This window comes from Ursus arctos, unplaced genomic scaffold (genome assembly GCF_023065955.2).
Source record: "Ursus arctos isolate Adak ecotype North America unplaced genomic scaffold, UrsArc2.0 scaffold_23, whole genome shotgun sequence".
NCBI lineage: Eukaryota > Metazoa > Chordata > Mammalia > Carnivora > Ursidae > Ursus > Ursus arctos.
The window spans coordinates 8,259,308-8,287,100 of NW_026622908.1; the positions used below are offsets into that span (position 1 = coordinate 8,259,308).

Below are 27,793 nucleotides of genomic sequence, written 5' to 3' on the forward strand. Positions count from 1 at the left end.
GCATCACAGGCAGCATGACTCCTGAGGGACTCCTGAGGGACTAGGCAGCCTGAAGTGGGGGGAGGGGGGAGGGCAGGGAAGGCCGCCAATGAGCCAGCAGGAAGCGAAGACCCAATGGGTATTCCCAAAGTGCAAACACACAGAAAAGGCCAGCCTCCAGGTCAAATTCATAGTCAGTGGAGCCCTATCCATCTGGCAGCAGATGGCTGTTCTATTCTAGACTTGGTCATTCCCCTTGAGAAAACCTCTTCGATAACGTGTTGTCAGTCCGTTTCTCAATTTGCACGTAATGCTCAGACATCACCAGGACATGCAACCAAGAACAACACCGCAAAGACTCTCAGCAATATTTGGAAAGGAGGAGGAACACAGTTATTTGCTTGTTTTATTTTTAATTAAAGGTGTTAACTGCAGAGGAAAGAGACCCAGAAAAATCCTTTCTAATAACCCAGTCAGTGCACTCTCCTTAAAATCCTTTCTAATAATAGCACACTCTCCAGCCTGGCTGCTCCTTCCCTCTTCCAGTCTAGCAAAGAAGGGAAGAGCGCAAGGGGTCTATCAGATCAATGGAGGCCATGACAGAAGGCTCAACAGGGTGGTTGGAAGAGCACTTTCCAGACCAAAGAAAGCAGTCAGAGGAAACCCAAGCCACCCTGCACCCCCAGCACTCCTCTCAATGTGTTAATGTGCTAATATCCCAGAATGCTAACAAGACCGCCTCAGGTAGTGAAAAACATAGAGCACTGGGAGTCAGGACATCTGGGTGGCAGATCCAGCTCTGCCACTGACCTGCTGTGCAGCCTTAGACCAGGTGCTTAGCTTCTCTGAGTGCCAGTGTCCCCATGTATGAAACAGATGACGTGTACCTAATATTATTGCCTGTTAGAATTTCATATATATGGAATCATGCACTGTGTACTCTTTTGTGTAAGGGTTCTTTCACTCAATAATGTTTTTGAGATTTCATCCATGTTGTTGGCTGTATCATTTCTCTCCTTTTGAACTGTAGATTATACTACATTTCTTTATCCATTCTCCAGTTGATGGATGCTTGAACTGTTCCCAGTTTGGGACCACTATGAACAAAGATGCTCCTTTCTGTCTTTATGATTTTGACTAGTCTAGGTACCTTGAATAAGCGAAATCATCCAGTATTTGCCTCTTATGATTGGCTTATATCACCTAGCATAATCTCCTCAAGGTTTCCATGTTGTAGCATGTATCAGAATTTCCTTCCTTCTTAAGGCTCAATCATATTCCATTGAATGTCTATTCTTCCGTTCATCCGTTGATGGACACTTGGTTGCTTCCACCTTTTGGCTCTTGTGAAATGCTATTACGAATACTCTTTAAGATCCTGCTTTCAATTCTTTGGAATACATACCCAGAAGAAAAATTGCTGGATTTACTATTTTGAGGAACCACCAGATTGTTTTCCACAGCAGTTGTACCATTTTACACTTCCACAAACAGTGCACGAGGGTTCCAAATTCTCTACACCCTGAACAACACTTGTTACTTTCTGTTTTTTGGGTTTTTTGTTATAGCAGCCATCCTAATGAGTGTAAGATGGTATCTCATTGTGGGTTTTTTTTTTAAAGTATGGTTGACATATAATGTTATATTAGTTTCAGATGTATGATATAGTCATTTGAGAATTCTAATAATTACACAATGCTCACTAAAATAAATGTAGTTAGCATCTGTCACCATGTAATTGTGGTTTTGATTTGCATTTCCATACTGCTTCATGATGTTGAGTATTCATATGCTACATGGCCATTTGTATATCATCTTTATTATTTTTAAGATTTATTTATTTATTTTAGAGAGAGAGAGAAAGAGAGAGCGTGATGGGGGGCGAGGGAGAGAATGGGGAGATGTGGAGAATCTCAAGCAGACTCCCCGCTGACTCGGGGCTCAGTCTCATGACCCTGAGGCCATGACCCAAGCCTAAACCAAGAGTTGGACACTTAATGACTGAGCCACCCAGGATCCCTGTACATCATCTTTAAAGAAATATCTATTCAAGTCCTTTGCTTATTTTTTAATCAAGTTATTTGTATTTTTGTTGCTGACATATTATAGTTTTACAGCAAATCTTCAAGTCAGGCAATGTGAATCCTTCAACTTTATTCCTTTTCAAGATTGCTTTGGCTATTCAAGATCCTTTACATTTCCATATACATCTTAGAGTCAGGTTGTCGATCTCTATCCCTAAAAATGCCGTCTGGGATTTTGAATGGGATTGCTTTAAATCTACAAATCTACTTGGGGAAAACTGACAATAACATTGAGTCTTTTAATCCAGGAACGTGATATATCTCTCCATCCATTTATGTCTTCTTTAACTTCTCACAGCAATGTTTTGTAATTTTTATGTACAGATCTTCCACATTTTTTGGTTAAATTTATTATCTAAATATTTTATGCTTTGTAATATAATTTTAAAAGAAATTATTTTTAATTTTTATTCATTTTTTAAAAGTAGGCTCTGCACCCAGTGTAGAGCCCAATGCAGGGCTTGAACTCATGACCCCAAGATCAAGACCTGAGCGGACATCAAGAATCGGACGCTTAACTGACTGAGCCATCCAGGCACCCCAAAAACTGCTTTTTAAAGACCTTCCAATTATTTGCTACTGCTATATAAAAAATATAATCAATTTCTTAATGTTGACTTTGTACTGTTAAATCACTTCTTGGTTCTAATAGTTACTTTATTGATTGCTTAAGATTTTCTATGTCAATGATCATGCCATTTGTGAATAAAAACAATTTGCTTATTCTTTTCTTTTTTTAAGATTTTATTTATTTATTTGAGAGAGTGAGAGAGTATGAGCGGGGGAGAGGGTGGTGAGAAGGATAAGCAGGCTCCCCGCTGAGCAGGGAGCCCAACATGAGGCCCCATCCAGGCCTCCAGGCCCCATGGCCTGAGCCGAAGGCAGATGCTTAACTGACTGAGCCACGCAGGTGCCCCTGCTTATTTTCTTCTGATGGCTAAGACTTTTATTGCTTTTTCTTACTTTATGGCACTCATCAGAACCCCCATCCAGTATAATGTTGAACAAAAAAGGTAAGAGAAAACACACTTGCCTTATTCTGATCTTAGGAGAAATACCTTCCATTTTTCACCATTAATTATGATATTTGCATTTTATAAATATTCTTTATTAGATTGTGGAAGTTTCCATCCACTTTTTTTTTCTTTAAGTAGGCTCCAAACCCAGTGTAGAGCCCAACACGCCTTTGAACTATGACCCCGAGATCAAAACCTGAGCTGAGGTCAAGAGTTGGATACTTAACCAACTGAGCCACCCAGGTGCCCTAGTTCCCTTCTATTTCTAATTTGCCAAGAGTTTTTATCACAAATGGATGTCAAATTTTTTTCCAGCCTTACTGAGGTAGAATTGATGAATATTAAAGATATACAATGATGAATATTAAAGATGAATATTAAATTAATTAAATTTAATTAAATATTAATTATAAATTAAATAATTATATAATATAATTAAAATATGATATAAATATATTTTATAATAAAATAATATATTATATATTATATATAGTACAAATATAATATAAATAATTATATTATATTTATATAAATTAATTAAAATTAAATATTAAGATGAATATTAAAGATATACAAAGTTATTTGATATAGACATATATTGTGAAATGATTACCACAATCAAACCAAGTAACAGATCCATCACTTCACCTCACATAGTTACTATTTTTGTATGTGGAAAGAATACTTGAGATCACATTTAGCAAATTTTAAACATATAATACAGTATTATTAACTACAGTCACCATACTATACATTAATCTCTAGAACTCATTCATCCCACATAACTGAACCTTTTATACCCTTTGACCAACAACTCCCTATTTCCCCACATGACAACCACCATTCTACTCTGCTTTTAGAAGTTCATCTTTTCTAGATTCCACATTTAAGTTAGATCAAGCAGTATGTGCCTTTTGTGTTTGGCTTATTTCACTTAGCATAATGTCCTCCAGGTTCATCCATATTGTCACAAATGGCAGGGGTTCCTCTTTTTTTAAGAATGGATAATATTCCTCTGTGTGTGTGTGTGTGTGTGTGTGTGTGTGTGTGTGTGAAAGAGAGACATTTTCTTTATCCATTCATCCATCATATCTTAGCTATTATGAATAATGCTGCAATAAACATGGAGGTGTTAATATCTCTTCAAGATACTAATTTCATTTCCTTTGGCTATACACCCAGAAGTGGGATTGCTGGATCATACAGTAGTTCTATTTTTAATTTTAATTTTTAAGTTTTTGAGGAAACTTCATACTGTTTTCCATAATATATGTACCAATTTACATTCCCACTAATTATGTGCAAGTGTTCCCTTTTCTCCACACCCTTGTCAACATTTGTTATCTCTTGTCTTATTGTCTTGTCTTATACATAAGAGGTATACAGTGATATCACATTATAATTTTGTCACTGCTTTTCCTGCATCTATTAAAATGATTATATGGTTTTGCTCCTTTATTTAGTTAGTATGGAGAATTATATTCTTTTTTTTTTTTCCCAAATGTGAAAGCAAGTTTTCATTCCTGGGATAACACAGCTTGGCCATGGATGAATTATCCTTTTTATATATTGCCAGATTTGATTTGCTAATATTTTGTTAATGATTCTGTGTCTATGTTTATGAGAGATTCTAGTTTATAATTTTTTTGTAATATCTTTGTTGGGTTGTGGTATCAGAACTATGCTGACTTCACAAAATGAGTTGGGAAGTGTTCACTCCTCTTCCTCTATTTTGTGAACGAGTTTGTGTAAAAATTGTGTTTTTCCCTTAAATATCTGATAAAAATTACCAGCTAAGCCATCTAGGCCTAGAAGGTTCTTTGTGGGAAAGTTTTTGATAATGAATTGATTTCTTTAACAGATACATAATTGTTCAGCTTTTCTATTTCATCTTGTGTCAGTTTTGGTAAGTGTTTTTTTTTTTTCCAGAAAATTCATCCATTTTATCTGATTTGCCAAATTTATTGGCACAATATAATTCAGAATATTCCTTTAGTATCCTTTAATGTCTGTAGAAGCTGTAGTGACTTATATGCTTTCATTACTGGATACTGGTATTTTGTGATCTCTTTCTCTTTTTTCTCATTGGTCCAGCTAGGTCTTCATCAATTTTGTTGATATTTTCAAAGAATTGCTTTCAGTTTTGTTATTTTTCTCTAATTTTGTCTGTTTTCTATTTCATTCATTTCCGCCCTTACCTTTATTATTTCCTTCTTTCTACTATTTTGCATTTACTTTTCCTTTTCAGTTCTAAAGATGGAACATTAAGTCACTGAATCTTGTCCTTTCTTCTTTTCTAATATACGCATTTAAAGACATAAACTTCCCTCAAACCACTGCTTTAGCTACAACCCACAAATGTTAATGTGTTCTATTTTTATTATCATTCACTATGAAGTTTTTAAAAATCTTTTCATTTTCAAATAAATTCAGAGAAAAGTTAAAAGAACTATATGAAGAACTTCTTTTTACCCTTTACTCGTATTACTAAATATTACCATTTACCATCTTTGCTCTATATTACCTTCCCTCTCTTTCTCCATTTTTTTCTGAACTACCTCTGAGGAATTTGGCAAACTGATGCCCTACCACTCCAAAATACATTAGTGTATTTGTCAACCAAACCGTCAACACTCTCTACAGAGCGACAATTCAGCCACAAAACTAAAAAGTTAAAACTGGTATGTAACCACCAACAAAACTTCAGACTGCATTTAGGTCTCACCAATTGTTGCTGTAATGTCCTTTACAACAAATGGATCCATACATTGCATTTAGTTGCCCTGTCTCTTTAGAGTCCTTTCAATCTGGAACTCTTTCTCAATCTTTCCTTGGCCTTCAGGCCCTTGATATTTGTGAAGAGTGGGCGGGCTTTTGGTCACCTTCCAGTTCCTTCAGCTAGTTCTTTTTTATATTTTGTCTGAGTTTACAGTTGTTTTCTGTGGGAGGGTTGGTTCAAAAGAACTACTCCACCATTACCAGAAACGGAATCAAGATGGAGTTTAATCCTCTTCTGAACACAGATCCCACGTGAAAAACATGCCTGTCTTTGTTTGACTAGCATGACAGCTCTCATATCTACAAAACAGGCACAGTTCCATAATGCAGCTTCATAGCATTTCATATAATTTTCCCAAATATTTATTTTATTTTTATAATTTATTTTATTATTATAATTAAGTGATGCCTATAGTTAAAAAAATCAAATAGTACAGAAAGGTATCAAATGAAAAGAAAAAGTCCCCCTCCTATCATTAAAAGAATTGCCTTAATGGGCAGAGTCTCTCTAACACCATGCTTGGCACACCAGTGATAGGAAAAATAAAGGAAACTCTAGCCAGGAATCAAAAGACCTAAGTTTCCAGTCCTGGGCTCCAATTCCAAAAATGGCTTTAGGTATATCACTTATGCATGCAGAAAGTATTTACTCAGTTCCTAGTAGCAATATTTAACTGCTCTATGCCTCAGTTTTCTACTCTGAGAAATGCACATAGCACTATCCATCTTTTCTATTTGTCTCATGGGCAGGAGAAAAATGATACAATATTATATGTTTGAATTGCTAAAAGTTGAAAGCATAATACAAATGTAAAATATATCAGGTATTAAACCTCTAGAAAAATTAACCATGGAAATCAAAAGCCTTAGTTGGAATACAGGAGATGGCAATGGAAGAATCTATATACTCTATTTGGTTTTATACCATTATACTATCTATACCTGTACTGTCCAATACAGTAGCTATTATACATGTGGCCACTTAAGTTTGAGTTAAAATAAAATAAAACGCAAATTCAGTTCCTCTGTCACATTAGCCGCATTTCAAGTGCTCAGTAGCCACATGTGGTTATCAGCTATTGTACTGGACCTATAAAGACCATTTTCCTTATAACAGAAAGTTTTAGTGGACAGTACTGACCCCATACCATTTTACACTATGTATACTCTTAACTGCCTGGTATTACTGTTGTTGCTGAGGAATGACTGCATAGTAGCTAGCCTTCCACTATACAACAAAACAAAAATCCTAAAAGCTAAAAGAAATCCAGATAGGTAAGAGTTCTAACCAAATCAGAATGGTACTGGGCTTAGTGCTTTGGAAGACCCTTGGAACTGGTTCTCATCAGACAGATTAGGAAACCGAAGCCCAGGGAAGCAGAGTCTCTGGCCCCAGGTGCCACAGTGAATTCACATTAGAGTTCAACATGGAATCCTGGTATTTCATAGCATAGGCTTTGCAGTAGGATCTGTCAGTTATTAGCCATGTAGCCTTGGACAAGTAACCACCCCCGAGCCTCACTCTCATCATCTGCAAACTGAGGAATAATAATCCCAACTTTGCTGGGTTGTCATGAAGATTAAAGAGATGATGTCTAGAAAGCGCTTGGCAGAAACCCTGGCACCCCACCGGGACTTGGTGAATGCCACCTGCTGTCATCATTAGCTAATACACTGCTCTTTCCACTATACCACGAGCTCATCAGGAGGCTTTGGCCACCAGATGCATCATCGTCATGGAGCTGGCGAGTGTAGGAAGGAACGGGGAAATTATGCAGCTTGGCAAAATGTGCCAGGGGGCAGAATGATAAATGCATTGTACAGCAGCACCTACAGAACTGCTCCTGCGGGTCCCCATGCAGTAGCAGAAATTTCACCTTGAGGGGTGCAAAGGGAAATGTACCATTCGCATGCCTCTGTGTTCTTACCTTTAAAAAGGCATCTGAGGGATGGAGCACTACAGACGGAAGGAGATGTTTATGTTTCTATAACCCTCATGCTGAGACAACTGGAGGAGTCAGCATTCTGTTTTTGTTCTTCTCCCTCCAGAAGTAATATATCACAACTCTGTTAGCTACCAACACAGCGACCCCACCACAGGCCTCCCCAAGCTGCCTTCGGGGTGGGTGGAGCTCTCCCCAAGGCTTCTCCAGGTCCCTCCTGTGTGCCCTAGCCCCTTGCCCCCTGCCCGGCATGGTGTGAGGTCCAAAACAATCCTAAAATACCGGGCCCACTCTGCAGCACCATATGCTCTCCTCTGGAAGACCACCACACATGAGGTGATCAGATATTAGAGTAAAATCAAATAGCAACAAGTGACTCAGACTCTAAGTGAGAAGAGGTTTCCATTCAATTCCATAACAAATCCTAGCCATGTGCTTTCTGACAGGCACTATGCCCTGCACGAATGATACGGCTGCAACCAAGACAGAGTATCTGTCCTCCAGGAGATGCTATTTGAAATGGTGACTGGAATTGTCCACCAAAAATGCAACTGTTTAAACTCTAATCTGAGCCTTGTGAAGTGGTACAATTTGGATTTGCAGGTAAGGAGGGAGCTGGGGTTGGGATACTCTGAAGCTCATCCTTGCTGCCACTCTGAATGAAAACAGAAGCCCAAGAAGGGACCACAAGGACTTCAAAGGCACACTTCACTGTCCCAGCTTTAAAGTGGCAGTTTCTGAGGAAGGAAAGCCACTTAGTGGTTCTGCGCACCTCTCCTAGCCTGTGCCTCGGCCCCAAAGAGATCAGAATAAGCTGTCACAGGCTCTACGTCTTCTGGCACGAGAGGGGTGAACACCATTCACAGTCACCTCTTTGTCCTCCGGCCTAGTAAACCACCATCCAGGCACCTGTATGTCTTCTAACCACAACACAGCCACCATGTTAGCTTTATTTCCTAGCTGTGTCCTTAGACAAACTTCGCCAAGTTTCAGTTTCCTCATCTACAAAATGGGAATAAAACAGTATATGCTTCACCAGCATGTGGTAAAAATTCAAAGTGATATTTATACAGTGCTAAGCACCATACATGGTACACGGTCAACGATCAGCATACAGGAGCTATCATTATTATTTCTAAAAAATCCTACTGTTCCCAATCAAGTCTTTCTTAACTGGGCATTCAAGCCTATCAATACCATCCTCAGGGTTAGCACCTCAGAAAGAACCAGCCTCTTCCCAGAGACCCTTCAGGAACCTAAAAAGAATCTTCTCAACCACCAAATTCAGTCTGACCCAGCCTTCAAAGGTCATCTGCTCGAAGAAGATCCCCCAAAGACTCAAGAGACTCAGCCATCAACTCTTCCCTGATACTGCCTCTAGATCTCTCTGGTCACAGGTCCTCAGCTCTGACCTGTAGGAGATTCATACTATCAATCACATCCCATTTAGAAAGTTTTAGGACTCTGTGTCCTCCCTATTGTCATAGTCCAAGTTCACAGCTTGAATGCACCCTGGGTACTCAGCAAGTACTGATGGCTTAAGAGGAACACAAGAATCATGGAAATGATTCACATCAAATGCCAGCCCTACAATAACAGTTAACAATTTCCAATGAGCTATAAGAAATTGAAGTTTCCTGAAAACCCAGAGAAGGGTGGATATGACAAAGAAATCTCCTAACATAACTTACATTTATTGCTTCATAGTTTATAAAATGCTTTTACATTCACAACATCATTTTGACAACAACTTGGAGAGGTAGGCCAAATAAGTATTAATACACAGACGTCAAATCTGAGGCTCAGAGAAGTGAAGCAGATTGTCCAAGAACGAAACCACAACATTAAGCCTCTTGATTCTTCCAAGTTCCTCTTCTGTTTGTTGTTCCTTGATACATACTCTGTCTTCAAATGATATGCATGCTCCAGGCTATTAATAAAAAAAAATCGCACTCAAAAGGAACCACGTGGAAATAAAACCACAAAGAAGATCCTCTGGAATGACTCAATTACCTTTTTAGAGTGAGGAACTTTCCTCACACAATCCTGGGGGTGCTGGCTACAACGACCTACATTTTGTTCAGCAGCTGGGAGCCACCGTGCCCAGCCAGCTGGATCTCCTGAGGCGGCACATGGCAAGGTCCTCACGGGAGCTACAAACAGCCTGCCAGTGCCCGCAAGCAGGCTCCCACTCTGCCTCCTGCTTCCCTTTCCCCTTCCACTTCTGGCCTCTCTGAAAAGCCAAAAGCTTCACAATTGATTGTCATAGCAGCTGCTCCTTTTGCAAAGATATCTGATTTCTTCTATTTCTGCTACCCACAGCCAGTCTCCCCCAGTGTTGGATGATACCACGCATTCAGGGAAAAGAGCTCCCTTCCAAACAGTCATCTGAAGGTGCAGAAGGTCCCCACCACCGCTGACAGTGCCCCCACAGAGAGAGCCACTGCATCACAAAAGGGAGTTACGTAATCACACCAAGACTAACTCTCCCCTTCTCGTCATAATTCAGTGGTCCCTCCACCAATGGGGGTCCTGGGTTCTGAGGGTCACATCCCAACAGAATGGCCTCGTTTTGCTTCCTTGGAAATGACAAGAGTAATGTTTTCTCTTTATCTACCTCAAATAAAGGGTTCCTACCAGGCAAGGCCTCGGTGGCAGCGGCTCAAGACATTACATGCCAAGAAGAGGCTGGAAACTCAATGGCAATAGCCTTTGGAAAGAGGGATGACTACAGGACTGGCTCCTAAAACAGCCTTCCAATATAAAGTACCCAAAGGGGCCTGGCAGAGAGACAGCTCATTGGACCAGTGCCAATACCAAAAAGGGCTTCCAAGCAGGAAGCTCCGAGCAGCAGCAACCCTCCGAATCGAGCACATGGCATTTCAGTGAGGAATCAGCCATTCAGAACAAGGTCCCGGACAGTGATCAGGGTCCAGGACACAGAGTCTAGTCCCTGGGTAATGAGACTGGCAAAATCCATGCCCTGCTCTTAGTATGAAGTCTGTGTACACGCGGAACTGGCAGAGAGGTCCAGCTATCTGGACAGGGCTGGTGTGAGAGGGAGAAGATGTTGAAGAAAGACAAAAGGAAGGCCAGGGTTCATCAGCCAGCACCCAACAAACTCTAGATCTGGAATCTGAAGAGGGCTCAGAGACAAGGAAGGTAGACGGAAGGTGGAAAAGAGCTTCAGGGACAGCAGCCTGACAGAGCCAAGGAAAGTGGGTAATGACACCAAGCAAAGAAAAACTCAATCTAGAAAGAAAAAAGGAGCAGATTTTCAGGCCGGATGGCAGGAATACTAAGATGAACGTAAGATATCACCCTTGTTATCCACTGGGGGATGAGTAGCAATTGTCCAAGCAGCCAAGGGCAAACGGATGCAGAAGAACCAGCCTGTGCAAGGACTCAGACATATCAAACAGCATGATAATTCCGTTGGTTCAGTATAGATGAAGTGCAGAAAACCATGGGAGAGGCTGCTAGAAGGTGAGGCTGGGTATTCTGATGGGCAGGATCAAGAAGAGCTTCCTATGTCAAGGTGGAGATTTTGGACTTCATCCCGATGGGAAGCCATTGAAAAGTAAGGGCACACTTTCATCCCTGTCAGTTATTTGCTGAGCACCTACTATGTGCCAGCCGCTAATCATGATGATGGGGATAGAGTGGTGAACAAGGCCAACAGCAACCCTGGAACATACGCTCTAATAATCCCATTCTTTGCACACTGGCTGTGGGGATTACAGACTGTTTCTCCTTCCCCTTGAGGGCAGAGGCTGCTGGGCCTTATCCTCCTCTATATCCTAAAGGCTTGGGTAACTTTCTTCTACATAGCAGGTTTCCAATAAATGTTTATTGTGGGAATGAATTTTTTTTTCTGTATTTTCTAAGAGTCAAAATGTAAGGGCATCACAAAATCGGATTTAGATTTTAGTAGTACATCGTGCCGGCAGCTGGGTGGGGGCAGCTGCGATGAAGCCAAACTAGAGACGAGAGGTTCTCACTTGAGAGACGGCCACTGAAATGAGGTGGCAGATAATAGGGCCCAAGCTAGAGGGATGGCGGCAGAGATGGGGGCAGTTTTAGTCCCCCGGCCAACCGGCCTTCACAGAGCTCACACCTCTCTCAAACCGCCACAGCCTCCTTGAAACCCTCACTAGCTTCTGTTTTCACTCGAAACCTCTGCGTGGTTTACTTCCACCCTGGGACAGCCCAGTTTTCAAGGTCAAATGCAACAAAAGACAGCTGGTCAGCTCCAGGGTGACCGTGGGTGCAGCCTGGGGCAGTTGTCATGCTGCAGAGCACGGTGGTGACACGTGAGGTCACTGGGACTTTAAATCAGTGCTGATGAATTTCCTCTGCAGCTGGGAGAAAGCAAGCCAGAAGCATCCTTGCTGTCAACACTGATGGCTAACCTCGACAGGAATCCACGCTCTGTGGCCCTGCATGGAGGCTGGCCGTGGATTACCAAGCATCTGGCCTCTGCTATGTTCACTGGTTCTGATTCTAAGAAGTGTTTATCACAAGGTCCAGCACGGTTCTGTGTCGCTCCTAAGATCTCGAGTGATTAAGAGAGAAGAGCAGCTCCGACCCATACTTAGAACAAAACCCGTATCCGAAGCACAGAGCACCTCATATGCCGTGAACCCAATAACATTTGGACAGCACTTTAGAGTCTACAAAAACCCTTCTCTATCTTATTTGCATACTTCAATAATCTTGTGGGCAAGATAAAGCAGGTATTATTACTCCCACTTTGGAGAGGTCTGACTGACCCAATGTCACAAGGATTGTGGGTGATAGAGCAGAAATTCCAACCCAGGTCTCACTCCACATTCAGGACTGCCCCTCAGACCTCCCCCCTCCAGCAAGCACTATGGCTTCCCACAGTCGTGGGTTAACTTCACTGTACTGGTCCTTGCTGAGGCTATCCTCTTCCTCCTGCTGTTCTCAGAAGACACTGACCCGGGCTGCAAGTCTGGAGAGAGCCACCGGGTCTCCATCAGACCCAACTATCACCTAGTGAGAGCCAGAGCCAAAGCCAGAGCCCAGGGCCACACTGGCGTCAGAACTGTCCTGAGAGGAAGCTGCTGGGGTACAGACAGGGCTGGCAGTGAGAACGAGGGCTCCGAGCGCGGGGTTCCAGCCCCGGCACTGTGTCACCATGTGCTGCGTGACCTGGAGCTCATGACAGCTTTCTCTTGGAACACCTGCTCCCTCGCCCCTGGAATGAGGGCAGCCACCACTGCCCTGCCCACCACTCAGGGGTCAGAGCCAATAATGGTGTCTTTCTTGGGCCATTTCCAGGCATTTGCTAGACTGTGCCGGATGGAATCGCTACAGAGTAAAGCCAACGCGTCCCTGCCTGGAGCCCTCCCCACATTAACCTCATCGCGGCAGCAGACAATCTGGCTTTCAGTCCAACCAGGACGACTGAAACCACCCAGCAGGGGATCTCGCCCTTTCCTCAGCACATTCGCACCAATCCCTTGCTGTGGACTAAGCTGGGCCCTCATCACACACAGATAAATAAGATAGTGTCTGTGCTCAAAGAACTCAGTGTGTGATTTAGAGATGGACATATGAATAATTACTGAGGCACTAATAAATACCATGTGACAGCTACCGGGCAGCAACTTTGTCTTTGCTCTGTGAATTCCTGGCACCCGCGCTGTGCACGTCCCACACTCGGGTGCAGTAAACATTTACCGAATAAATAAATAAAACTACCATGTAACACGATGACAAAAGATATACACACTTCAATGAAAGCATTTCTGTTCTCCACCTCAAAAATTCCATCTTCACACGTCCCCTTTTTTCTTGACTCCTGTGCTATGAGGAGGTGTCCTTGCGTCTTGTTAGAACTCTCCCCTTCACAGAGATTCCAAGCCCCTCTCATCTCCCTGGGGCGCCTTGCTCCAGCTAGGCCCCCTGCCTCCTGCATCGTTGCTCACAGCTCATGCTCGCTCGCTCGCTCACTCACTCTCTCTCTCATCCTTTCCTTCGGCCTTCTCACACACTCCAGTTTCCCCAAGTTCACAAAACTAACTTGAACCAAGCTCCGTCCCAGTTGCTGAACTTGTTCTCTCATCCTCCTTTGGCCACTGAATCCGGGCAGGGTTGTTCACACCGGCAGCCTGCATTTCTCACCATCCCCTCACTCCCCGTGTCCCAGCTCGAGCCTCTCAGAGGTGTCACCACAACCTCGCAGCCGTCTTTTCTCAGCCTCGACCTCCCTGACCTCCTTGTTGAGACTTCCTGAGTTTCTGAGAACACCGCGGTTCCTGGCTTGCTTTCTCCCTCTCCTGTCAATACACAGTCTCTAGCCGGCTGCTCTTCCTCTGCTTTCCTCCTAATGCAAGGTCTTGCCAAGATTCCCCTGTTATTTTGCATTAGCTCCCTTGAGAAATAATTTAATGTCAAAGCTTCCAATTTAGGAAGCCTTTCCAGTCACCACTTCCCACCCCAACCACCCCCCACCCCAGCCCTGCAGGATCCAACAGAACCAGAGGGGCTGAAAATGCAAGACAGAAAAGGTCCCCAAGGACATGGGTAGGGATGGGATCATTGTCAGACTCTCTCTTCCAGTCTTTGTCACGCTCAGCTCGTCCTGTAATGAACTGATGTTAGCCCTGCCACTAGCTCACGAGCTCCTAAGACAGGAACTCTTCCAGCCTTCCCTGCTCCCCCCATCCGCCTATGCCTGGACAGACAGGCACACATAAGCATCTGCTAGGTGAAAGACGGACAACCGAAGACACACATGTGTGGCAGTGCTTGGTAAACTGTGAAGCCCTAAAGGACGATAAGCCTCATCCTCAACAGATTCTGTAAGAAACTTCTGGGTTGTTCGAGCATATTACAGGGTCAGACGCTCTGTTCTCTGGCTCCGCAGGACATGTGATGCCCAAACGCCTGGAAACATGCAAATGCCTATTCCTGCACTGGCCCGGGTCTAGGAAGCGCAGACCGCAGGGGGAGAGTGCAGGTGACCTGAAGAAGGTCATGTATCTCTGAAACCCTTTCTTTCGTCCTGTTTTCATTTATTCAGTCAGCAAACATCCACTGAGCACCCACGAGGTGCTGGGAGCTACTCGAGGCCCTGGGAACACAGCTTTGAAGGAGGCAGACAAGGCCCTTGCACTCCCAGATCCGGTATTTTCATGTGAAGGGATGATAAATACAAATAAATAAGAAAACAGCAGAGAGTAGAGACGTGCTTGCTGTGTCATAGCCTTTACCATCCCTTCAAACAAAACAGCCCTGGCTGGTGGCTCGCTCTCTCTCCTGAGTGTTTCAGGGACAAACCCAGTCCGTGGCTCTGACGTTTGTTTGTGCAATGATGCCTCCTGTCGGGTCGGCCGCTGCACACAGATGTGCTGGCTGTTCTCACCTCCCAACAAAACCAGCTTTGGGTGAACACTGCTCCCCCATCTGGGGAGGCCTCTAAAGCCTGCTGCACCTGGAAGGTCTGGGCCGCAGGGCTGCACAGTCTCAGAGACCTCCTGCTCCTCTAAGAACAGCAATGATGCTGGAGATGACTTACGGGAGAGCTACCTGGGGATGCTTTTTCGGGTTGTGTTCAATTCTGTCAGAGCCCTCCGGACTCAGCTGATTGCTGGTGGTAGATTTCTGTGTTATTTAGGGCACCAAAGTCCCACAGTCTTGACACAAACTTAAAATTAGAAATGCATTAAATATAGGAAAGGAGGAAGGTCATTCAGGAAGGGCAGCCTTCCGAGGGAGCTGCAGGACAAAGCCGCCCTGGAAACTTCCAGGTTCGTTAATGGGTTTTACACAGCATTCGAGTGGTATTTCTCCTTCTGAAATAACCCTGTGGAAAGCGTAGGGGACTGGCTCAAACCTCAGTTAGCACAGCCGAGTGAGTGACTCTGCAGACTAAAAATAGCTTCTTTCCCACTCGTTCTGACAGATCTCACCCAGACCCAGTGCACAGGTAGGTCCTCCAACAAACACTTTCAGTCCTGCAGTAAAGTCAGGGTTGATGGCTTTTGGGCTGAACAATACCCAATCCTTGGTTCAACTCTTGTTTATTTCCACGTTTCCTGCTCCTGCTCTGAGGGCTCCGTGTGTGTGTGTGTGTGTGTGTGTGTGTGTGCACGCGTGCATATGTGCGCTGAGCTCCCGGACTGGGATTCAGTGCTCCTCAACCAAACGTGGGCAGAATTTAAACCAGGAACATGACTCAGGCCCATGGCTGCAGACTGAGCCCAGAGCAAGGCCCTCTGAAACCCTGGGAATCAGGCTGTTTGTCTTGGGCCCTCTCCTAATTCCTAGCTAGCCTCTCTGGGCCTCAGTTTCCTCAACTGTAAAAGGAGGATAATCGTTCCCAGTCTGGCCTATTTCACAGCATCATGCTGGGAGCAAATGAGATAAGGGACATGGAGGTTATTTTCCTTCAGACAGTAATCCTATCAGAAAGATGGATGGCAGGGATGGGACAGGCCAGACAGACAGCGAGACCACAAAACGAGGCTGGCCCCCTGGAACGGGCAGGCATCCCGAGCAGCCGAGGAGCTAGCGCAGATCTAGACTCACAGCTTCCGTTCATGTTGTCCCCTCTGCTGGAATGTCCTTCTCCCTTTGCCAAACTCCTCCTCATTTTTAAGAACCCAGTTCAAACAACATTTCTGTTCATGGGTGTCTTCAGTGTAAATCTCTCCATCTTCCCTGTTCTCTTGGCTTTCCGTACACACCTCTCATAGCACATCCACTCTGTACAGTAAGGGTTTATTTACAAACCCGGAAGTTCTTTGAGGGCACAGGCATGGATTCTTTATCCTTGTATCCACCCCCGCCCCCGCCACCACCACTGTGTGGCCACTGCAGGCACGTGGCAGGTGTCAACCAATGTTTACTGGGTTGACTATGCAATAGGCGAGATCCCAAAGCCAAGAAGGAGGTAAACGAAGGAAAGCAGGAAGGTGGGACAACACACGCAGAGCCAGCAGAGGGGGCGGCAAGTGGGGACCCAGGAAGTACTGTCACAGAGGTCTGCCTGCCCCTGGCAATAAGGTCACAGCCACAGGGACAGCAATCAAAGCTGAACGGCAAGTCCTGGGGGGACCAGGCAGCAACATCACACTAAATCCCAATGACCTAAACTGGAGCAGGAGGCCCTGGGGATAAGGAACAAGGGCAGAGAACAGAGCCAAGGCAAAGAGGCAGAGCCAGGCTCAAGTGCTACTGAAGCCTGGAACATCTGGTTTAGTTAAAACGCCCAGGTCTGCCAAAGTTGAGCCAGCAGCTAGGGGTCAAGTGATCTTGACTATGACCCTGAGGGACTCCAGGGGCAGGAGTCATTATAACTTTAAGTAGTGATCATTTCCATAAAATAAGAATCAGATATGGAAGGGACTCTAAGATCTGTAAGAATCATCAGGAATCACCTGGCCTAATATCCCCCACCTATATCTGAGGGGAACTAAGGGTACAGGAGGAAAGGGGGCTTGCCCAAATTCACTCAATTTGGGCAGAAGCAAAACTAGAAGCCAGGTCTTTTGACTCTCAATCTGGACCTCATCCCCTCACAGGCTGTCTGCCTTCGGTCAAGCAGGTCTTCTGATGGTCCCACGCACACATTAGGTGCCCAGCTCTAGCTGCTTCTGAATCCTGGGGAGCCCCAACATACCCACTAAGTGAGCACAAGCACCTCTGCCCCACTGTGAAACACAGGCTTCCACCTTTGGGCAGAGTTTAGAGCCAAGGTTCCATGGGAAATGTGTAGGCGACAGCCCACCTGGGGCTGGGGAAGCTGTTGTGATTCACACACACACTCTGCCCTGATATGTACATGGGGGGATTAATCCCGATTATTCTGCTACACCTGAAATTTTCCAAGAGTGGCTAGAGGGGCCGAGTATCCAAGGCCAAGCTGATAGAGCATGAAACACACAGTCTTCACCACTGTAAGAATATTAAAGAAAGGCCTGCCAGGGCTACAATCTCAAAGTCTTTCTCAGGCTGGAGATGAGACATGGCTCAGAAGAAAGAACTGAGACTCTCAGGGGACCAGAGACTGCCTCCCAGACTCCCGGAACTGTTATCCAAGTGAGGATACATATGCAAAAGGACAGATGCAACTTCATCTATACAGAAAATATGTGAGCTTCAAATACTCAAGTTCAAGTCCCAGCCCCACTGTTTATCTACTGTGTGATCTGGGGCCAGTGACCTACCCATCCTGAGCCTAAGTCTCCTTACTCATAAAGCAGCGATTATAACACTCGCACCCAAATTTATTGTGAGGATGAAATAATACATGTAAAGTTTTTAGTATGCTGCCTGGTCCACAATAACCACCAAGTTACATTGTGTTTATTTGCTTTCCTTTGTTCACAAAAAGTGATGCTTATACCACCTGTGTTTCTCCCTTCTGTGTGGCTGTCACTCTGGATCCCAGACACCTCGCTCCTCACTCTGTTTATCCCTTGCACATGGAAGAAGGCAACTGGTCAGCCATGGGCCACACTCGATTCCTTGAAGGTCACGAATTATTAGCTTAGTTCAAGGCTGTTCCTGCTCCCCAGGTGTCCCTGGACCTCCCTGGTCAAGCCCCTGCCAGGGCAACACCTAATTTATTAGAGCTTTTTATCTTTTCCAAGATGAATCCACTCCTAGCAGCTTAGAGCTGCCCCCTGGCCCAGCTCTGGGCCTCAGGCAAATAAATGCCTGACAGGTCTGACCTGAACATCGACAGCAGGGATAATTCCCAGACCAAATTTACCAAAAGGAGACAGCCCGGGGTTTGAACCTGCAGTGAGACTGGCAAGTATACACACCAGCACCCCAGAGACTGGAGCAGACATGGAGTGAGCACTAAAACGAAGCTGCCTCAAGGCTCAGGGCTCAAGCCAACTCCTCGGCCCCGCCAAGAAGCTAACCAAAGTCACTTCGATGTCAGCCTCTTAGGCTATAGATGTGCACTGGCCATATCTGTCACAGTGCTACACACAACGGCCACCACACGGTATTAAAGGGCAAAGAGGAGAAAGGGCCCAACAGTTACCGAGTGCCAGCCGCATGCCAAGAACCCTGTGTGTAGTCCTCATTGATGACATTTTGTGGTAGGCATTATGGTCCTCGTCTTGCCAATGAAACCAGAGACTCAGAAAAATCCATGAAGCCTCTGGGCCTCTGCTATGCTAACCCGACCACAAAGTCTTAAATGTTCTGAGAAAGACAGAGAAGAGGAAAGGGTCTAAAGCACTCGGTACCAAGCCCTCGGCACCTTCACTGGCTAAGCAGACAATACTAGCGAAAATAGTGCATTCCCTCACTCGCAGCTGGGAGAGTCAACTTCTTTCAAACAGAATCTAGAGAAATACAGCAAAAGTCATAAAGATGTTCATGGCCTTTGCCCCTGCAATTTCATCCCCAAGACTGTATCTTAAAGAAACAGTTCAAAAGGGTGTTCACTGCAGAGTCCACCACGGTGACAAAAAAGAGGAAATGAGATAAATGTCCAACATTCAAAGAATAGTTTGGAAAATCCCAGAACCTCTGACTCATATAATGTTCCATGGCCCATTTTAAATGACCTTAGAAATCAGGAAGAAAAAAGCAAAGCATTTGTGAGCAAATAAATGAAGACTGAATTCAAACGTCATCAGCGCCAGCGCTCTAAATTTATAAAGGGGGTCCGTGTGCGTGCAGAAAGGAATGCAGCTGTGAGGGCAGTTAAGGTTAGGGAGGGATTTTCTATTGTTATTATTAATATTATCATTACCATTATCATTATTATTACCATGTCTAAATTGCCTTTGTGGTTTTGTTAAATGAGTGCCTTTTCAATTAAAGAAAGAAAGAGTGAGAAAGACAGACAGACTTAACCCCAGCACTAAGGAAAGGCCCAGGAGGAGCAGGTCTGGGATGTGAAGCAAAAACTGAGAACCGTCCTACATACCCGGAAGGAGGAGGCCAGGCGGGCCCCGGGGGAAGGGAAGCCCTCTAGGTATGAAGAGGGTTGTAATTAGTCTGATGCTAATTACAGAAGTCTCGCTAGCTTATTAATTTTTTTGACAGACTCTGAATGAAGACTGAATTCCTTCATTAAGCCAACTTGGGTTCAGAGGCACATTTCCTACGTGGCCTTCCTCATTCTTCTCAGAAAACCTAGGCTTTTCTTTTTTTTAAGGACAGCAGTAAAGTAAAATTTAGTAACAGAAACACACACCCTGGAGAAATTAAGACTCCTGCCTTAAATGTAGAAATTCAAGACATTTCAGGGAATTAAAAGGGCTTGAATAAGGAACTGAACTACAATATCTTCCACACTGGGAAATATAAACAGAAGTGCAGAATACTCAGCTCAGTATAAAGGCCCTCTTCGTCAGGTTCCAACCCTCTTTCTGATACTACCTCATATTCACCTCCACAGACACCCCATGCTCTAGCCAAACTGTACCACCATGGTCCACCGAACACTTTCTTCGCTTCACCCTGTTCCTGCTATTGTACCTACCTGAAAGTCCTCCTCTTTCTTACAGCTGCTTGCTGGAGTCTGACCCATCCTCCCAGGCACAGCTCAAAGCCATGTCCTCTGTGATACTGGCCTAACCCAATCCCCAGAACCTGAATTCATCTCTCACTCTTTGCAGCAGACCCAGAGTACTTGGAATCTCTCTAAAGGAGCTACATACAGTCTTCCTTGCAGTACAGTTATCCAGATTTTCTACCTTTTCTACCATATTGGACCCTAAGGAACTTGAGGCGAGGACCCCTTCAGAGTCCTGCATGGAACCCACCACAATGTCTCCACTGGAAACACATAGTAGGCCCACAGTAAACGCTTCAATGCAAGACAAGGAAAAGAGATGCATCACTTCTAATGGAAAGTCACTTCCTACCTCAGCTGCTCCTGTTAAGCAATGCAGAGAGGAAGGCATGCTCTTCTGAGGTCCTGAGCAGGGGTGCGACGGATCCTGATTTTGTAGTTTCCAATCTTCATGAGACTCCAACTTCCTCCCTAGTTGACCATAGTCCGCTCGGCCCCAGGTAAACACCTTCCCAGTTTCTAAAAACAAACATTAGTTGAATTAAGGTTACATTCCACAGCTATGCTCTCATGGGCAGGCAATGAATTACAAGAGGAAGTGTGAACATTTAGTTTAGTACCAGCTGCCAGGAGCCATCCTCTCTTCCTGTAGGGAGAGCACAACTATTCACACTTTCACAGACGTGGGGACTGAGGTTCGGAGGGGTGAAATGGCATGACCAAGATCAAACAAGCCGTGGACACCAGAGCTGGATTCCAGTGGAGGCAGATTTCAAAGCCCGTGTGCCTGTGTTTTGACAGGCACAGGGTGACAGGGAACTCTTTGACCACACCTTATGGCCTCTCCAACCCTCCTTGCGCTTCACCCAGATGTCTGCTCCCAGGCCGTCAGCCACCTTGAAGTTCTCGAGGCTTCTGCCTTGCCCCATGCCACAATCTCTTAGCACCTTCCTCCTAGCGCAATTAATGTCCAGTTTTGTGTGTTTTTTCTCCATATAACAACAAGAGGACCTTCAGAGTCTATGCTCTTACCCAAACGAGCAATTCTCATAGTCCCAAGGCAAGTGTCTATGTGTGCTGGAAGGGAGGGAGTGAGAGAAGGGAAAAAAGACAAAATCACTTACAGCCAGGAAAGCCTCAGTCCCCCAGGCGCACCACCTGGGAAGCTGGCCAGCGCAGAAGATGATTGAAGAAAATGGAGTTTGGAAAAAGAGAAATGCCTTTCTTCTCCCAGATAAGAAAAAATTCACCAAACTCATTCAGTTGTACCAAGTGCCACATTTGTTATTTCAACAGAAATGCAAAATCTGATGAGGCATAGATTATTAACAGATTCTCTGCAATAAATATGCATAACCATGTGCGCTGTATAAATTCTTTATACATGTTTATTTTAACAAAGAAAAACTTTGCTTAAGAGACAAAACACCAAGCAATGCATATTAAATTCTAGACAAATCTACTACTATGATACTACTGTGTTTAGTATCAAAGCTTCATCTGGCCCCATATCCAACATACGGTTTATAGTGTCAGCTACAATAAACCACAGACTCATGGGGGAAATGTCAGAATACTGAAGGGATGCAGTTCAGAAGATTAGTCTGCTCACGGACACCACCTAGATACCAAGGAGTTCATAAGAAGTTCTGAGCTTCCTCACAGAGGGAACAAAGTCTGTGCAGCCCATGGGGTAGCAGGTATACGACAGGAACCGGGAGTGGGTCCACTCAGATGTGCTATTTCATGGCCTCACACGTGTTGTTCCTTTCGCCGCGGATGCCCTGTCCTTACATTATTCAATTAATCAACTACGGCTCTACCTGCACAGTGCAGCTCACGTACCACCTGTTCCCTGAAACCTTTTCTGACCCCTCAATCCCTCACAGAAAGGATGAAACCCACCCTCCTGTGGGCCACCTTTATTACTGTACTCATCAACTACTACGTCCCCATTTACCAGGTGAGAAGTTAAGGTTCAGAGAAGTGACCAGCCCACAGTGACACAGCTAAGCCACATCTCCTTCTACTAGCCCATGGCACCATTCTGTATTGTTTATTCACACAAGGTCTGTATCAATGGATAACCAATACCAGCACTCAACACTCTTCTCTCACTTCTGTAGGACCCACAAAAAAGCCCATGTGCCCAGGACCCACAAAGCAACCAAAACTAGCAAACTGTCACTCTACTTGAGCTGGGTAGGACATATAACCAGACTGCCCTAGAAAGGAGAGTCCCGAGAAGCTAGAGGATGAGACTGTTACTTCTTAACTGACCCTACATTCTTCTGCTGGAAAGAACTGGCAAGTTGCTATCTGCAAGACAATCAAAGAACTACGTTATCACAAATCCCACAATGAATCCTCTCTTATCAAGTAAAACATCTTAGAATCTTCTCTCCTATTGATTATTGATGTCCAAGGCAGGCAAGACTGCCAGGATATGGTGCCGCCATTATTCCATCTCCAATAGCAATTCAACCATTCTACTTACATAGCACTTTTCACCTTCAAAGCACTTTACAAAGATTAACTAATTAATTCTCATGTTCCCTGAGGAGGCCACAGACATTCTATTAGAGACAAGCCCAAAAATCAGGCTGACTGGATGTCCGGCCTTCACTCTCCTGCCTAAGTTTGCTCAGTCAGGAAGGTACATTCTCTGAAGCTGTCTGTTTCTCCCCAAAACATACCCTGCATCAGAAGGCTCACAGAAGACACAGAAGATTCTTATTTTTCCTTGTCTTTTAAACAGACACTTATTGACCACTTCCTAGGTGCCCGGCACATTCAGAGCCACTATCTCAATTAATCCTCAAAATAGCTCTACAAAATAAGGTCTACTAAACTTATTTCACAGATGACATTAAATGACTTGGTCAAGACCAAACAACCAGCAGGTGGTAGAATCAAGATTAAAACCTGTGTTTTCTGACTCCAAGACCACTGGTAGCTCCAATGACTGCTCAGTTGCTGTCAAGTCCTAACAGTATTTGAGGAGGGGGAAAGTCCAGATCGAACGGGTATGTTCTGTGTACCCCACTCACTTCCCAGGACACCTTGCAGAACTCAGGACTCTAAGTGCTGAAATAAAGGCATTTAACACAAGAATGATGACTTTAGGTCATCTGGACTAAAAAGAAAACAATGAATCCACATACAAAAAATGTTCACTAAGGCGCTGTCGACAAAAACGTCTCAAGCAGAAGCATGCTGTCAAATCCAAGGAGATTCAGAATGTAACAAATGAATTTTTCCTTATAGTCAAGAATTATGTATTACTGTGATAAAAGATACATACATTAATGTCATCCAAAAAGTATAGGTGTATGTCTTCAGATAAATGAGAAAAAGGACCAACAGCAGAAAATAAAGTCAGCAAATAAAATATCATTTCAAGGCAGGTCCATGTGCGAATTAACATAAGATCACTATGGAGCCAAGACGTTAGGTATAGGCGGCAAAAGATCCCAACACAACACAGAACACAACAGGAGCCAAGTACCATTGACAAAGAATGCCTAAGGACCTTGGAGGATTTCAGGCTGGAATCGTCCTGGCAGGCTTGACAGAACAAGTGACACTGAAGGTGAACTTCTAGATAGGAAAAGAAAATGGGAGAATGAGGTAGAATATTCTAGGAGTGGGGAGAAGGCACGAGCGATGACAGAACCAAAAGGCACAAGGTGGGGCAGGGGGAGAGGGAGGGCCACGAGGAAGAGGGACTGCAAGGTGAGTCAGGACTGCAGGCTGGGTTCACCACAGGGAAATGCCAGGCTTGGAGTCTGGATCTCACCTTCTAGACCAGTCCAAACTTGCTGGCTTGCACCCCCTTATGAGTAAAATATTTGTTGACATACCATATATATGTATACACACATATACACCGGCATACACATACACAGTCATCTATTTATTGAAATATACACTTGTATTATATACATACACCAATTACATATATACCCTTATTTAAATATATACAGTGTAAAATATACTCACAAAGTAGAAAATTTAAAAGAATGAGATTAAAAATACATAAAAGAAATCATAATTTGTTCATCCCACACCCCGGCAATTGTTCTCACATGCTCACTTTAGGAACTGCTGCTAACTAGACCATGGTGAGACTGCAGACTGGGCGCAGGGGTGGGGCCTGGTCAGAGAAATATTTGGGGATGGCGCATCTGATAAAGGGGGAGGGCCAGTAATAAGAATATTCATAGCTAACACTTGTGTCACACCTACTGTGTGCTATGTACTGGTCTAAGCATTCTCTCTCTGGTATCCTGTGTATCACTCTTCCCAGCTCCATTAATGCACAAGGAACTAGGCACTTACCCAAAGGCACAGCAGTAGTAAGCGAAAGGGAAGGAAGAAAGTCACTACAATTACACAAGCTGAGACAGATCAGGGTGAACCTAAGGCTGAAGTCACAGGGGAACAAGGTAAGAATCTGCAAGGCTTGGCACCACATCGATGTCAGAGAAAGGGAACAGGAGGAGATGAACACCACTCTGAAATCTCGGGATTTCAACGTTGGTGGGAAGGTGGTGGTGCCATTAAAAGAACTAGACAAAAGGGCAAAGACGCCAGATCTGCAGTCCCATCAATGGGAATCATGAAATATTATTTCATTACTAAATGATTTAACTCTTTGGAGGCCTTTTGCAAACATCTTATCAAAGAGTCAAATATAAATAAAGAGGAAGTGGGGCACCTGGGTGGCTCAGATGGTTAAGCCTCTGCCTTAGGCTCAGGTCATGATCCCAGGGTCCTGGGAGCAAGCCCCATGCCCTCCCTGCTCAGCAAGGAGTCTGCTTCCACCTCTCCTTCTGGCCCTCACCTCCCCCCACCTGCCCACAAGCTCTCTCTCACTCTCTCTCTCTCTCTCTCAAATAAATAAATACAATCTTTAAAAAAAAAAAAAAAAAAGAAACAATGAGGAAGTAAGTGAGGATAAAGACAATTCTTTGCAAAGCCCTGGCAGGGGCAGAGGGGGTCAGGAGGCTGGGGGGCTAGTGAATATTCAAGGGGGCAGCTTCCTTCAGCATCCATCAGAGGGCTGTTTGGAATGGTGGTAAAGGCAGGTAAGAAGCCACTCCAGCTCTTCAGGGAAGGGGAATTTCTACCCCATTCCAGGGAAAGGGGTCCTGAAGGTGAGAGGAAGATGGATTACAGTGTAATAGAAGGAACATTTACACTTCTTAAGAGACTGTCCCAAAAGGGAACAGAGTGTCATTGAAGGTATCAGAGGGAGTCAGCAGAGGTAGATGTTATAAAAAGCACACCCCTGGGTCAAGGCAGAGAAAAGGCCATATAGCCCCTTAGTCCCTCCCGTAGCATATTCCAGGGTGATAGGAACCCTTGTAGAGCACACACAAAGGTAAGAAGTGAGCCGCTCTCTAGCTAGGAGTTTGTGACATTTATAATTCATCTGCTGACAAACATCAGTTACTCTCAGGTTATTAATTCTAAGTCTGTGAAGTCTAAGAACCTGATTTCTGTAACTCATTCTTCGTTCTGCCACGTGGACAGAGATTTTATAAAAAGGTGCAGATGACAACAACCAAGGATTGGTCACACGCAGATCAAACTGGCGTCTGCCAGCTTAATCTTCCCACGGGAGGAGGAGAGTGGAAAGGGAGAGCGCTCAGGGCACAGGTGGCAGAAGCGGTCACACCAGGCTATGAGTGTGCATGAATGTGCCCTGCCACTCTTCCACTGGGCGGCTATGCCACTCCCCTCTGTCCCTGGCTGTCTCTACCACCCCAATCCCCTTCACCTAGTCAACTCCTACTGCCTCTTCAACTCTGTGAGCCCTCCATCCAGACCAGGTTCCTCTGTGCAACAATCTGGGAGAACCACGTTCCTCATCTTGGGGCGCTTCTCTCAGTTTATAAATGTACACTCATTAGGAAGACTTTTGATTAACGTCTGCCTCCCCTCCAGAGAGTGAGCTCTGTGGCTTCGGGGATTGTCTGGTTTCGCTCACCCCTGCATCCTAGAACAATGCCCAGCACAAAGCAGATACTTGATGAATATTTGTTGCCAGAATAAACAAATGAAATTAACTACTGGATTTTATCATTCATTGCTTCCATAATCTTGAGCAAATTACTCAACATTTATAAAACAGAAATAATAACATCTACTTCTAGGGTTGTTGTAAGGATATTTTTGCAAAAAGTATGCAACGAAGTAATGTTAGCCACTAGTTCTCTCATTCTCCAGGCTCACCGCCATAGCCCTATCAAGAATTTCCAGTATCCACTCACAATGTCTACCAATTTGTCAGATCTTCTCAGCCAACGCCCACCTACCAATGTCTTAGGGTCAATGTCTCTATGGACAACCAAAGAAGCAAAAGAGCATTGAAGGTTCCATCTTGGAATTTTGGATTTTTGTAAGATTCGAGCATAGTATCCGGCACATCAGAGGCCTCTGAAGTACAGTGTGATACCAATAAATGGAAGCTACGGAAAGAGAAGAGAGAAGTGGGGAAGGAGAGGAAGCTTTAACCTGGAAGAAGACCTGGATCCTACTCCTGGCTTCTTTTAGGCTATGTGATCTTGAGCAGGTCCCTTCTCCTCCAGGGGTCTACTCTTCCCAACCATAAAATAAGAGGACTGGGTTAGATGGTCTCTGAGACGTTCCTGAGCTACACTTCAATGACGATGTCTAAAAATCTTCACTGTCAAAATGAGTGGCGTACAGTCCAATTTTATTGGCATCCTTAGAATATTTAGTCTGACCAGTGTCCTAAAATAAAGCATCAGCTTTAATATAAAAGACCACTCCTGGGGCGCCTGGGCAGCTCAGTCAATTAAGCGTCTGCCTTTGGCTCGGGTCGTGATCCCAGGGTCCTGGGATCAAGCCCCATGTTGGGCTCCTTGCTCAGGTGGGAGCCTGCTTCTCCCTCTCCCTCTGCCAGTTGCTCCCCCTGCTTGTGCTCACTTGCTCTCTCTCAAATAAATAAATAAAATCTTTAAAAAAAAAAAAAAAAGGACCACTCATATAGCTAACAATTTAACTGAAGACTGGGATTGACTATATATCCTGTTATTCCTTAGCAAAATTTCCTTAGTTTCCAAAGTTGTATCATGGATGACATCTCCAATAAAAGGTTTAAAATTTTTGAAGTTAATGCAGGAATAAAGTTTCCAAACATGGGCTGCCCAACTGAAATGGAGAGAGAATGAACAAAAGGTAGGGTACTGGGGAGACTTCTACAGAGAACTGACTCTGGGTAAAACTCGACTTTAGGCACTGCCATTAAGTCATCTACTTTAATCAGCCCTGAATGGTTGGTGTGAACCCCCTCTTACAGATAAAGAAACAGATCACAGAAGTTGAATGACTTGCTCAAGATCACACAGCTCGTATGCTGCAAAGGTATGATGATAATAATAATAGTAGCTAATATTCTGAGGACTCTTCTTTTATGCTAAACTCTCCCATTTAGTCCACAGAAAC

At 44.3% G+C, this 27,793-nt stretch overlaps 1 protein-coding gene across 7 annotated transcripts in view; it reads right to left on the reverse strand.

Annotated features, from left to right (window-relative positions):
- SERGEF (secretion regulating guanine nucleotide exchange factor) overlaps window positions 1-27,793 on the reverse strand; it is a 217,328-nt gene that overhangs the window by 149,259 nt on the left and 40,276 nt on the right. For 6 of the 7 annotated variants that reach the window (XR_008961034.1, XM_048214758.2, XM_048214753.2 and 3 more), the window contains one exon: window positions 20,670-20,836. Coding sequence is in view for 6 of the 7 variants with exons in the window: in XM_048214758.2 (XP_048070715.1) it covers window positions 20,670-20,836 (167 nt within the window). In the remaining variant the exon portion in view is untranslated. Of the gene's footprint in view, window positions 1-9,516; window positions 9,731-20,669; window positions 20,837-27,793 lie in introns of those variants that run through there. The other variant, XM_057317089.1, reaches the window with a different exon arrangement.